Source organism: Scleropages formosus, chromosome 19 (genome assembly GCF_900964775.1).
Source record: "Scleropages formosus chromosome 19, fSclFor1.1, whole genome shotgun sequence".
Classification (NCBI taxonomy): domain Eukaryota; kingdom Metazoa; phylum Chordata; class Actinopteri; order Osteoglossiformes; family Osteoglossidae; genus Scleropages; species Scleropages formosus.
The window spans coordinates 9,721,236-9,735,562 of NC_041824.1; the positions used below are offsets into that span (position 1 = coordinate 9,721,236).

The window sequence follows — 14,327 nt, forward strand, 5'->3', positions numbered from 1 at the left end:
TTAAATAAAACTTTATTCGCTGGCTGACCTGATTTAAAAATTGATCCTAATAAGATTGTGCATTTTAAATTTTATCCCACAGAACAAATGGTTTTATAAAGCCTCGGGCAACGGAGGAAGCGTAGTGACAATCTTTGCCTTTTGCTGGTTCCAGCCCTGAAACAACAGATCTGAGTGTTTTGTCATTTTATGCCAGAGGTCACTTGGTTTCATTGGCTGTAGTGAAAAGTCAGGTTGACACCCTGTTCCTGTCCTTTACATAGTGGTATAAAATAAGATGCATTTCATTTTGTATTTCTGAGTTGTTGGTTAAACAGCTTTATTGCACTAACCGTTTGTAGGTCACCGCTGGTCCTGCCAGGACGTGCATCTCAGTCACCATCATCACCTAACTTTGGTGCATTTGACTCGTTGCATTCAGGATGCAGGGTGTCACAGACATGTTTCCCCAGATGCTGAGCTGCGTGCGTGCGTGCGTGCGTGGTCCCAAGGCCATCAGTTCTGCAGCCATGAGAACATGAGGATCTCCACTTCCTGCCAGACAATGTGTAAAACATTTTGCTGGGGACCTTCTCTTGCTCCATTGCTGCAGCCAAGCAACAACATGATCTGTGATGGTAAAATATCTTTTATTCTTTCAACATATCCTTCATGCCACATCCTGGGTTTTCTTTTTTCCTTCAACACCTTTGTCTCAAAGTGGAATGCGCTGTCATGAAATCTCACCCAACAAACACACTTTCAGTTCCTGGACAGCGTTTTATGCCAAAGTGTACTTTGAAGCACATTAGCATACCACCACAACTAACGAAACCAGAGAACTGAAAATACTCAAAATGTATTGTTCAAAAGGCTTTATATACAAGTAACACTTAAGATATTAAGGGACTAAAATGATGCGGAGCAACATTTATACAACAAGCGGACAGGACGCGGTTTTCACTTACACTACTGAAAGGAGACGCAGCTCAGCGAGGAACATTCATTCTGTCAGAAGTACTACTCAAACCAAACTACTGCAAAAGAAGAAAAGCACTTTAAGTTGCAAATGGTTGCAGACATGCACTTGAAACGCAACAGGAACACACATTCAAGGTTTTAAAACAAAAAAAATCAAGACTTGTGCCTCAAGAACTCTGTTACGATAAGCAGTCATTTGTTTGGCTGAAACTGACCAGTGACTGCCACAAAGTGACCTCCTTCCCTGGTCCCACTGACAGCTCCGTGTAGGTGTGTTGGGGGACACGGCTGGCTCAGTTACACGCCTGGTACTGTGTGACTGCAGGTGTACACACCTTCATGAGTAACACTGGCAACACTTCAACAAGAAGGAACTCGGAGCTCCGGTCAGTTGGCAGGGAGCTGAAAGCAGGCCCGCTCCTCCAAGGAAAGGTCACGGGGGTCGTGCTCTTCCTCTCCCCTAAGGCACAGTCACCAGTACTAGTTTACTTTAGTTTCAGCAAGAGGCCAGAAACACCGCGCCATAAGTTGCCAAAGCCCAGCGAGTCGGTCGTAGGCTCTGTGTGAGATTCCACTCTTCGGGAACAGGCTGCTCTGCACTCGTAACACCACGCTTGAAGCTACAAGATCAGGACAAACCTGAAAACACTGAAAAACAAGTAGTTGATACCCCAGTGAGACATCAACAATATTTTGTGTGCTACTTTACACGTTAACAATGGACACAAGCACAGTTGGAGGTGGAAAGGTCTTCACAAAATAAAAATAGTACCACCCAACAATGTAAAAGCCCCCCCCCCCCTTAACCCTTGAACACTCCTACAAGAAGAGGCAGGACATTCAACCCAAAAGTTTGTGCTATAAAACCTTCTTTCACCGAGCTGACTCTCCAAAGCGCACGGGGGATGGGATATAGGGCCAGGGGATGGTCCAAAACGGGCAGGTGGATCTGAGGACCACAGCGACGAGACCCCAGTGGCTCCAATGGTAACTGATGCTGCAGGGAGACGGCGATGGACCATAATGCAACTGTAATCGATGCTGCCGCTTCTGCTCTTTCAAAGTCTGTCGTCATCATCGATTGGACGGTGGGAGGTTCCTTTTATGGTTAGCTGAAGGTTGTACAGGAGGAAGATGATGATGATGAGGAGGAGGAGGAGGAGGAGGAGGAGGAGCAAGGCAGGCCGCTGTGAGGCGGCCGTGGTCTCGGGTGCATGCTAACGGGACACTCTTGAGGAGCGGAGTCAGATGAGAAAGGGAAAACCGCGAGGTTGCATATCGAGTGCTTGGCTCGCCTCGGCACCCTGCCAACGGCTAACCCTCCTCCTCGCTCTCCTCTTCTAGTCTCTCCTCGAAGGCCTGGTCCGGTAGCCTGAAGCACTCCTCAAAAAAGTTCACCAGCGACTGGCTCAGGTGCTGTCTGGTGGCCCTGCTGTGCAGGAAATGCCCCTCATCTGGGTAGATCTGTGGCAACAGTAAACAGTATTTTGTTCCCGAATCATCCACTTTCATTCCAGTGCAATATAATGCATGCACATTCATATAACAATGTAATATATACAATACTATATTTACAATAACAATATAATAAACAAGTCTCTGGGTCTAGTGAGAGTAAATGTGGAGGCCCCCTCTGGCACGTACCGTTATACTTACATTAATTTACGAAGCTGACACTTTTCTCCAAAGCAGCTTACAGTGTTAAGCTACTTTCAACGATTCAGTCATTCATACAGCTGGGTAATTTTTACTGTCAATTCAGGGTAAGTACTTTGACCAAGGGTAGGACAGTAGGAGGTGGGATTCAAACCTGGTCCTCTTGAGTACAAGGCAGCAGCTCTAATCACTATGCCACCTGTTGCCTCTATCATGTTACTCATGACATTAAAAAAAAAAAAAAACTAAGCATTGTTTGTTTTCAATCACTGATTGTTGAAAATCTTGATTGTTTACCACAGATTAATATACTAGTCCCTCTATGATATAGCATTTATGTTGTGTAAGATCGAGATTTTGGGAGCCACCCTTGTTCAGAGCCCTGTCGACAGCAGCCACACTCACTAAGTGGCCCTTTTACCCGCCCTTTGAACGGAAATTAAAACAAGCCATGATGCTAATTTAAGAACCTGACCGGTTACAAAAGTCTCATAAACACATTAATAAGATTAACCCTCCCTCCTGAAGTCAACTTCCCAAATGGCCAGAAAAAAAAGCCATAATTAGGTGTCATGAGGGGTTTAATCTCTTGTTAACATCAAGTTCTGAGCTGCTTGCGGAACTACTGGAACATTACACGTCCACGTTTCCTGCCCAGGGCTTCATTAACTGTGTTTACTGACACCTACATGTTGTCATTTTATGTGCTTTAAAAGCAAAAATTTTTAACTTCATAAATTAATCAGGAAATATGAGGATTAATTCCAATTTTCCACATTAGTTCTTGAAATAAATGTTGAAACACCTTCACTGCTGGCATGAGCACAGCGAATCCCACGCTCACCTGTAGAGTGTAGTTTGCCCTTTCATTGATCAGGTGGCTGATGAACTTGGCCGTGTGCTGGAAGTGCACTTTCTCTGAGGAGAGAAAGGTAAGTTTTCACCGCCGTCACAGAGAGACCACTGTGATGCTCGCATGTCCTTTTCCCCTTTGGCGAAACGGTATTTCCAGCCCAAGTCCTCCCACACATTTCAGATTATCGAGTGTGTAACAAACAAAAATACTACTGGAATAAAAAAATGACTTTGGTCTACAGTGCAGCACTACTGCATGCTACACATTTATACATTTCTGTAAAAGTGCAGTGTTTCGGGTGTTTGCAGAAGAACTCAGAAAAAGCAGCACTGCGCTTGTCACGCTGGCCAAACGAGATCGTAAGCAGATACCGATACAAGCAATGCTGATGTTGTTTTAACGGCGCCAGTCAATACAATGCAATGTTCCCACTGACATTCCACTTGAGTATGTGCTTGTGAAAGCGCTAAGAAAGTTACCACTCGCAGGGAACTGCTTACCATCGGCTGTGGGATGAATGATCAGATACTTCTTGTCCGTGAGCTTGGATGCACGATGAGCTAAATTTGCCATCTGCGTGAGGGGGGGGGGGGGGGGGGGAATTTGCGTTCATATTCTCCTCATGCCACACGCTGAAGTATCAACATTTGCAAGCTGAGCTTTAACCTGAAAGGAGCGTTTACCCCGTACGCCCTTGACTCTGTCTTTGGTGATCCTAAGTACCTTTCTGAAAAAGCAGAAGCTATGAAAGGAGAGAGAGGAGAAGACAGACAAGACGTTACTTCCCTTGATAAATTCCGATGTGTCTGTACACTTTAATGACAAATGGCGCACCGATAAAGCGACCATGAACCCAGTCTATTGTTTGAACTGTACATCGCAGCGTTCCACACAACCGCAGGCGCTCCAAATGAGCAGCACGTGCCATGCCTCGGTCGTCATTCTGTCTCAGACGGTGCCCCGGTGCCCTTGACAGCAGCTGTTTCCTTTGTTCCTCTTCCTAATCTTGCGTTACGTCAAGGTAAGCAGCAGCTACACAGTCTTCCCAAATGCTCAGTGATTCCTAAGAAGATCCATCAGCTCCTGCCCGTCTGGGGCGGCTTGAGAGGGGTCTGCTGCAAAGAGCTTTGAGGAATGTGAAAGCGCGGCTGTGGGTGAGGAGCCCTGGTTCTCTGACTAGATGACAGGATATGGCTGAAGATTACAGAAGCAGTACAGCGTATTACATTTTTCAGTGTTTCTTTTTTTTTTTCTTTTTTTTTTTAAACCTTTACCCCTGCCCTCAGGCCTCACACCCTCCTTGCTGGCAGATGTTGCAGCTGCTCCTATGTGGGACTGGGTGCTGATTCTGTCACAAGCTGCTGATCTGCAGGCACAGCTGTGGGTTTGCTCTGTGGGCTCGAACTGTGGGTCCCGTGTCTGTTACCACACCGCTCACCGTATAATTCGAAGTCTGTGATGGGGGAGAAGGCTGCGCCGCACTTGAGCAGAGAGTCATCAGCACTGAGGAGGAGACTGCTTAAATATCCTCCGTACACCTGCAAGGAGTAAAAAAAAAAAAAAAAAAAAACGAACCTGTAGGCACCAGTGAACCACATTTATGTATGTGTGTGTCTGTGGAATAAGTGTTATGGGTTTACCTAATAAAAAAAAAGTTTCATCTTCTTTTTGGCCTTTGAGCAAATATCCTCACATTCCATTTGTGACCCACATTTCCTCTTATATCCATGCGTTCAGCATATTTGTCAATAATAGTAATATGTTCACAGTAACGTGACAAAAGGAGTTAAAATTAGAACAAAGCACAGTGTCAACACAGAAAGGTGTGTATAATCCCCCCCAAAAAAAACATGGTCCTCGGTCCGAGTATCAGAGCATTTGATGAATTATTAACTGTCCTTTATTACCAGGAATTTTCATGTCGCTCCGAAGGCCTTCAGGCTACGCAGAAATTCGGGAAATGATGCAGCTCGTCAGCGTTTTGCGGTCCATCTTGATCAGTCACTCCATCACAATTTAGAAGTCATTAACTGTCTCTCTCAGTCTAAGTTTCACTGAGCATTCCTTACATTATGCCCCCAATTGAAAGGTTCTTTGTTCTTCCCAGAAAGAGTGCAAAAACTTAAAGCCATGTTGAAGCAGTGTTTCCATGCAGGGACAAAAGCTCTCCTCTTTTCATGAGCCGCTGCTTTAGCTCTAACTACACACTTATCGCCATCGCAGAACGGGGACTTTTGGAGGGGGGGGGCTCAGGAGGAGACACAAACGATGGCGGAATGAAAGCACAGATGTTCTAGATGTATTGTGGCAGGGCCTGAAAATCAACAGCGCTTGTGCAAACAAACCGTACGCAGCGAAGGCTGACGTGACCACCAGCGCTGCGGAGCGTGCGAAGGCGATTGGGAAAACGCTTCCCTGCTCCGCTGTAAATTTTTAAAACCTGCTGTAGAGAGTGCTTTCCTTCTTCACTTTTGGACCTCTGGGAGCTAAAGGAAAGCCAAAGAAGCCTTAGCCTAGTTACCGCAGGCAGTTAAATACAACAAGCGTGGGCGGCACGGGCAGCGTCGGAAAAGGGGGCGCCCTGCTGGAGCGGACCCGGAACATCCTGAGTAGCTTTTTACAAATGATGCCTATTTTTACTACTGTGATGGATTAAAAACACAACAAAAGGCAGAGGCATCTTCAGCCCCGCAGTGTCTTCTTTTTTTTTTTTTTCCTGGCTCAGAGAGCAGTCCAGGCCACCGGTGAGCTTCATCTAGTTGCTTCTGCTGGCCTTTCCCCTGGTTTACCTCTCTATGCCCCCCGAGACAGAGTGGTGTGAAGGAGCTCCTACGCCTCCAGAGCAACAGGCGCCCGGATGGCAAGGCCCTGGTCACGTGACACTGGTGGAGTAGCACTGCTGGACATTCGTGTCCTCGTGAAATTGTAATGCGTCACAAAGTGAAACTGGAGCACCTAGAGGAAACGGTGACGGCTGTTACCTTTCCATAAACGCCAATGCGCGTCTTGTCAATGTACGGCTCTTTCGCGATGATGCTGAAATTGAAAAAGTTATTATCAAAATAACAACAGGACAATACGAATCAAAAATGAACACCATGGCACCACTATATACCTGCTCTTAAGCAACTGATTTCTACCCCATGTTTACTGCCTTATTTAAGCTTTATTTAGGAGAGCATATAAACTGCAAACACACTGCTGCTGCACACCGATGCGCACACTGCTGCACACACTGCAGGTGTGTTTGCCCATACGCACTTGAGTGCCTCCATCTGGTCCTTCTCCTCAAACACGCCAAGCCTCCGCTGCACCTTGTGGAGCAGGTAGGTCCCCTGGAAGCCGCTGCCCCGCCCATCGAAGCGCACTACCACGGTGCCAAAGCTGCTGACCAGGACTGTGGCCCAGTCCATCTGGAACTGCTCTGTGACCATCTGCCCCCCGGGGGTGCCATCCCTGTATGATGGGGGGGGGAGGGGGGGGGGGTGATGATGAAGTTGTTAGAAAATTGAAATTGAACAGAATAAAATATTCTAAAAAATATTTTAGAATTCATTGGTCTGTTGTTGAAACGCACTATTGTTTACTCTGAGTTCTACGTCACTTTAGAGGAAAGAATCCACTAAAAGAATAACTAAATGTTCAGTGATTTCCTTTGGTAATTCAGACTGTTTTAATTACTTGTTCCTTTCATTACTGCTACTATGACCAGCGTGATGGCAGTGCACCATCCTTGTCCTCGTTTATTCACCTATGACCTGTTCTCCGTTATTTTAATTCCTAATGGCTTAATTGCATAAATATCTCTAAACTTTTTATAATTTGTTTTGTGATTTGCTTTGTTTTGCATTATTTGTTTCTTTGGTTTTAGGGGGGTGCGGTGATGCAGCGGGTTTGGCCAGTGCCTCCTGTGTGGTGGGTGTGGGGTTCAAGCCCTGCTTGGGGTGCCTTATAGTGGACTGGCATCCCATCCAGGCTATGTCCCCCTCCTCTTTGGCCTTGTGCCCTGTGTTGCCAGGTAGGCTCCAGCTTCCTACGGCCTTGCTCAGGACAAGTGGTTGTAGACACTGGTTGGTTTCTTAGGTCATGATTATAACCGCTGCACTGACTCTGTCTTTATCTCCTCCTTTCCGGTATCTGTGTGACCAACTATTACTACGTCACAACCTTTCACATATTCCAAAAACTGTATACATGTGTTTCTTAGTGAAAGCATGCACAAATGCTGAAGGCAGCATCTTTTCATAACATATATGTGTAAATTAAATTTACTCCCTGCCTTTTTTATCCTAAAAATAGTTTTAGAAGGTGAAATGCTCCAGTACTGGTGCAACGCCTGTCTCTGTGTTGTGGTTCATTGTGATAGGTGTTACCTATTCAGTAGAACAGGTGGAGGCGGGGGGGGTTGATCACACACTTACACCAGCAGGAGCAGCGGGTAGTGCGCCGTGTACAGGAAGCCAGCTGGTTTGAGGATCTGCATGGTCAGAGCTGAGGACAGCAGCAACCAACAATCAGTACTTGCCACCCAGGTAAGTGTCTCTAGACACATCTGTACTGTTACCTGTGCCAACTGTACAGAAGATTTAAACTGAAGAAGGATTATGAACTCCAAGAAACAGGGCAATCTCCACGCGGGAAGAAGAGATGATGGACACATACCGTAATCCTCAAGGTTTATCTTGTTGTACTCCACTATGGGCATCTGCATGGCCTCCAACCTCCTGTTCAGGTCCTCGTTCATCTCCAGATCAAAGACCTCTGCAGAGAAGGGGATTAGAAGTTCAGGTTCTGTGCAAGTGCTGTGCGTTTCCTCTTAGAGATTTGGATTTTGGGTATGAGCGCCCCAGATCTTTTCGGCCCCCCGGTACAAATGGAAGTAGCGATGGGATGAATGGATGCCATGTCTGCTGACAGAAATAAACCTACGTACCATGTCCAGTCATGCATCATAAGAAAATTACCCTGTGGCTTTGACTCTGGGAGTCTTCAATTAGTGCTAAGTTTATTGTATAATTACCAAAGCAAGACACTGTAGATTAAAGAAAATATACAGCCTGTGTAAAACATTTTAAACCATTTTCCTTTGCCAGATTCTCGCAGTGAATAATGAAAAGAAACAGGACTTGGCAATATAACCTCAGCAGAGAGGGGCTCAGGAGGTCTCCATCTGGATGTAAGTGCACGGCAGTCATTGCTGCAAAGCATTATGGTACTTATGGCAGCTCAGACCTGCTGATGCTGAAGGGGGGAAGAAGAGGAGGAGGAGGAGGAGTAAACAAATCACAGGCGTTAGGTGCTCCAGTGTCCTCAGAGGATAACCTCCACTTTGTCAGAGAAAAACAGAGCAGTGGCAGTAATGGAGGGAGACGTTTTGAAGAGAGTTTCTCTAGTGCAGCATAAAAAAAAAAGTGAGAGAGATGGTCTAATCCGTCTGGAGAACAGGAATCTGTAGGATATCGACCTTGTTCCACAGATCTGCTATTAAGACTGCTGCAGCATTAAACAAAGACTTATGGTTTGTAACTTGCAGTCCCAAATTAACCCTGTGCTCCTACCCTCCCTCAAGAGCTCAGATCCTTATGAGGGAAATATCTCCAAGCAAACAGCAGTCTGAAGGGGTCCTTCTTCAGCAAAGGGACAGCTGGTAGTGTAGTGGTTAGTGCTCCTGCCTTTGGACCGAAAGGTCGCATGTTCAATCCCCACCTCTAGCTGTAGTACCCCTGAGCAAGGTACTTACCCTCAACTGCTCCAGTAACATTACCCAGCTGTATAAATGGGTAAATAATTGTAGGTAGACTAACATTGTAAGTCTCTTTTGGAGAAAAGCATCAGATAAATGTAAAGAACATTGGTTTTCCCAAAGACCATGGCCGGCTCACTGCTGAAAATTCTCCAAAGTGCATTTCTGAACCATTACAAAGGTCTACTCTCTGGATCTTCAAACCCTGCTCAACACAATTAGCCTTTAATTTGTGCACAGGGCTCCAGAAAGGAAGCAGCGGTCCAAACAAGTCCCTCTTCAAAAACAAGACAACCTGGTCTCCATTCTAGTGGAAGCAAAGCCCTGGTTGTGTGGCTAGATGGGGGAAAAAAAAGCCATGTCCTACATAGCAGTGTTGACCTTAAAGTATCATGAATATTTCATGGTTACATGTGGATCTGTTCTGCATGTTCTGTTTACATAAGATGGGACCCCGATAAAAACGTCCATCCTGGCTAAAAAAACTAAATGGCAGCACTTTGAAACGCAGGCTGACAACCTATGGACTGCTGGGCTTCACTACATGATTTCACACTAAGTCTAATCCAGACAAATAGTGGACACACACACACACACACAGCAAACATTACTCATGTACATAAAGAAATGGATTCACAACTCACAAACTAAAGATATAGCTAAAGGTATCATCGTAAATCTGGTTCATTTCTCATTTGTTGCGCGCTAAACAGAAGGACATCAGCTTTCTTCTCAAAGATGGGCAGCAAATAGATCTGGTGCCACTTGACATAAAACTTCACAATGCAGGAATGATTAAGACTACTAGTATTACCGGGCTCCGCATTAATTTTTTGTGTTTCGTTTTCCACAGGACAGGAACACTTTACATTCTTCTTATCCCATCACATTTGCACCTGTCCAATTTTGGAACTCTATGAAAGACAAAAATACGCCAGGTGTCTAGTTTAAAACAGCTTGTAAACTGTAATGAAATCGAGGTAATCGGCATCACATGAAAGTTAGCTTACTAACAAAAAAGGAGATATATAGAAATTATAGAAACTGGCAAAAAACAGCAAGATCGTGGAGCTTTTTTGACAAATGTTGGCAATTCCTAGTGAGAAACCAATTTTAAAATGAAAATGCAAATGACAATGACATCACAGTTCTTTTATTTATAATGACGGCAGGCGCAATTTTCCATCCATCCACTGTCAACAATCGCTCGTCCCGAGCAGGGTTGCGGTGAGCCGGAGCCTTACCTGGCAACACAAAGCGCAAGGCCAAAGGGCATGGGGACACACCCCGGACGCGATGCCAGTCTGTCGCTAGGCACCCCAAACAGTGCACGAACCCCAGACCCATCACACAGCGGGCACCGGCTGAAACCGCCGCGCCACCATAGCCCCCTCCAGGCATAAATTTGCACTGAATTAAGATTTTGCCTTAATTCATTGTCGTCCTGTTCATCAGACAGTTAGAGTGACTGCCCCTGTTCAACTATGAAAATGTAAGCAAATGAACTGTTCTGCACAGTCAGACAGCCGTTCGTGTTGAACCCTGTATTATACAATATTTGTAAAAGGTAGTGTCCTTAGTGAATCTTAAAAAGACTCTTTCCAACTGTATGTGTGTTTCTTCATTGTATTAGTGCCTAAAAATCTTCAGGCTTCCTGTACGCATCACTGAAGTACATTCAATATCTCTACGTCCCTTTTCTGTTCCACTTCTCCAGCTGAGGGGGAGCGTTGCAGTACATATTCAAATTCAGAATGAACTCTTACCGTGAGGTTATTGACTCAACTACCCTCTCCATTTCGTACTCATCTGACAAATGCACTGCTTCTCCGAAATGAGAAAACTTCAGTATGAATGAAAGTAAGAACCAGTGCACAGAGACAGGGAAATTATACTCACTCTCCATTTCGTCGGTGCTGTACACGGCAACAAAGGGAACTCCAGGACCTGGAAATGGGGAGGGGGGGAGGGAGGAGGAATAAAATTAAATAAACGGTAGTTCCAGTTGGTGGATGTTTAATTAGTAATGACAACTCTTACACATTGTGGTCTCCACTTATGCATTTGGAAGTGTAGTTAAGACAAAAGCGCAAAAAAAAAAAAAAAAAAAAAAAAAAACACAAGACAAGGCTGAATGTCTAATAAATCATGACGGCTCACACAATATGTCCCTGCTGGACTGTATGAATTGGCAGTGCATGCCTTTTTTTAAATTAATTCCCTAATTACCAGGAATTAATCCTAAAACTTAATCCAGCAGGGTCGCACATCACAAAGACAAATGACGTTTACGTTGTCAGTCAGCGCAGGTGCAATACCACCGGTGCCCTTTGGCTGGGGAGGCGCTCTTCTCACACAGGCTTACTGCTTTACCACGGTAAGCTAAATTGGATGCCGCTGACAGTCACTGGGGGCACAAGCACCAAAGTCACACACTTCAAGGTCCGGATCAAGGGACTTGACACACAGCTGATCCGAGCTGCCCTGACGGGGCGGCATAAATTAACTTGGGGACAAACAAGAGAGAGCAGCTCTCAGAGCACACAACCAGCTGTATGTTTCATACAACTAACGCAGCATAATGACAACACTTAAGTGTGAACAACAAGGCTTCCTGGGTCCTGAGGTGCAAGACAGAACCGTTAAAGCTTCACTGTTACTTGCCGTTTTTGAAACCAACCGTGAAAACTGCATGTAAGCTCATATGTCACAAAGTAAAAATCTCTGCACTCCCACTTAATCCGTGAATTTCAAGGACAATACTTTAATGCACACACACACACACACACACACATTTAAAGAAATTTTAAAAGCTGGTTCAGAAGCCTCCCGAACATTAACAATGAAAATCACGTTTAGACTAAGTAATAAGCAGACTGAAAAGGCACTCGTGTTCAAAACGGGAGATTTAAATGTGAATGCCTCCATCGGCTGTGAGAACAAAACACTCAGCAGCCTTTGTTCCTGTAGGAAGCAGAAGGGAGCGTCCAGCATCAGTAGCTGGCGACCGTGCTGCGAACGCGAAAGATGTTGTCTGGTCTGCTCTCTTATTGCTGCCCGGCTGTTTTCAGCTTATCCAATTAAAGGCGACGTAAATAGCTTTCCGGCCTTCTAAACAAATGAGAGCCGTCAAGAGAACAGCGGTGCTGTGGTAAAAGCCACAGGCGAGGCACTTTAAAATATAATGCGGTGACTGATGCAGCGAGAAGGATGGGAGTGCGGTGGAAAAACAGGCCACGGCGGAAAGTAGGCCAGGCAATCTCTAAGTCCGGCACAGGATCATTTTCCCGTCAGATGGATTTGTCCAACCAGGGGTGAGATGTGAAATATGCATGGGGTACATGGGCCAGTATTCCAAAGAGGCTGCTACGTCACTGCTGGTTTACATGAGGCCAGGGAGGGTGCGGCCGCTTTGAATTTAGCCCAAAGCATCCAGGATCCTGCTCTTACGCTGGCTGACCTGGGATACCGAGACATTTGGGGAGACAGCTTTAGCACAGGCAAACGCACATGCCATTTACATGAAAGGTTACCAGTGTGAGAATACATCGATTCAAAAACACATCACTTTGGAATCTGACCCGAGTAATTTAATGTGGTACTACCACTAGTTAAGTCCCGCCAGGAAACGACGACAAGTGGTGTCTGCTCGTAACGTAATTCCCAACAATGATTTTTTGCTACTCAGGAGACGTGTTTAAAGTGTGCTGTAAAAATTAGCTGAATTAAATCTGAATTCAATTGGTCACAGGGCATTTATACAAGGGACATCTTGCAAGTAGATTCAGGCAGACCGGCCGCAATTGAAGACACATGCTTCCATTTTGTTTAGAAACAGGTGTGTGGTAAGGAAGTATAAATAATGCCAAATAAATTACAGATGAATAAACAGAGTAAAACAAAACGGTAAAAGCCTCTTGATGAACAAGCACAATAAGAGGCTCTTGATGAGCAACTGATGAATAAGAGGCTGGCAGCCGCAGCGGGGGCACCTCCTGACTCATGTGGGGCTCGGAGCCGCGTGCAGAGCTGCCTTACGGGGGCTGCCAGCCGGGCGCCACGGATTGGGAGCGGAGGGACACTGATCTGGGGACAGATGGCAGCGCGTCACGCTGGCTGCCGACACAGGGAGGGGAGTGGCAGTGTCATCCTGCCTCCACGCTCTTCTGCTCAGATGGCCCTGAAGCGTGCTTGCCTCATTTCCTCTATTTTTACCCCCCTGAACTCCTGGTATCCAGCCTGTGCTGATCTGTGTTGCTCAGGAAACAGAACCAGGCCGCTATGCTCCCGCAAGTCCACCTTCTACAGCAGGACTCCTCATTTATTTTTTTGTGTTTGGCTGTCCCGGGAGCAGGTACTTTTGTACTTTTCCTGTCCCGCCAAATTTTGCAGCTGTTCAGTTTTGGAACATATCAGAAAGACAAAAAAGTAAATGGCGAGGTGTAAAACATCTTTGCAAACTGAAATCAAAGCGAGGCAAGAACATGGAGAACATGCCAACTCCACACAGACTGATCGGGGAGCGAACCCACGTCCTCTTGCACCACCCAGGTGCTGTGAGACAGCAGAGCTACTCACTGTGCCACCACTGTAAATTTCTCCCCTCAGAGAGGCACATGGGAGTGGGGCTTCTGAGTGTCACACCCACCTTTGCAGTTGAGGAGGAAGTAGTGCATGTCCAGACTGAAGGAGCCGCTGGCGTATCCACACTCGTCACCGGAGCGGGTGTCGCAGGACAGGCAGCGCCGGTTGAAGTGGCCGACAGTGTAGGCGCTGCAACGCACATGGGAACCGTCACCGGCCGTTACACGGACATCGGGACTGGGACAAACTTAAAGATGACACACGGTGACCAGTGTGCGTGCGCTTAAGCCCATCCGTACAACCTGTAGAGATGCCGTCGTTTGGGGTCGTCTTCGGCGCTCAGAAAGTATCTACGAAATACCCACACAGACCATTCACAATAAATCCTCATTGCTTCTATTTACCTTCTGTTTGAAACTGGAAATAATGTTGACATTTTCCAGTTTTACTTTTGCTTAACAAGGGCTATAAGGCTAGATATGGAGGGGAGAATAATCTTAACAGAAATTCATATGCATGTGGGACAGA

The 14,327-nt window shown here is 45.9% G+C and overlaps 1 protein-coding gene across 6 annotated transcripts in view; it reads right to left on the bottom strand.

The window, feature by feature from the left end:
- Positions 1-545: 545 nt before the first annotated feature.
- The window catches only part of dpp6a (dipeptidyl-peptidase 6a), a 178,707-nt gene continuing 164,925 nt past the window's right edge, over positions 546-14,327 (bottom strand). For 4 of the 6 annotated variants that reach the window (XM_018747855.2, XM_018747874.2, XM_029246223.1 and 1 more), the window contains 12 exons: positions 14,102-14,149; positions 13,864-13,988; positions 11,115-11,162; positions 8,135-8,233; positions 7,894-7,963; positions 6,734-6,928; positions 6,454-6,508; positions 4,911-5,010; positions 4,156-4,214; positions 3,973-4,045; positions 3,461-3,534; positions 546-2,424 (listed from right to left, as the gene is read on the bottom strand). In XM_018747855.2, the coding sequence (XP_018603371.2) occupies positions 2,275-2,424; positions 3,461-3,534; positions 3,973-4,045; positions 4,156-4,214; positions 4,911-5,010; positions 6,454-6,508; positions 6,734-6,928; positions 7,894-7,963; positions 8,135-8,233; positions 11,115-11,162; positions 13,864-13,988; positions 14,102-14,149 (1,096 nt within the window). In that variant the 3' untranslated portion in view covers positions 546-2,274. The remainder of the gene's footprint in view (positions 2,425-3,460; positions 3,535-3,972; positions 4,046-4,155; positions 4,215-4,910; positions 5,011-6,453; positions 6,509-6,733; positions 6,929-7,893; positions 7,964-8,134; positions 8,234-11,114; positions 11,163-13,863; positions 13,989-14,101; positions 14,150-14,327) is intronic. The other 2 variants (XM_018747864.2, XM_018747884.2) reach the window with 1 other exon arrangement.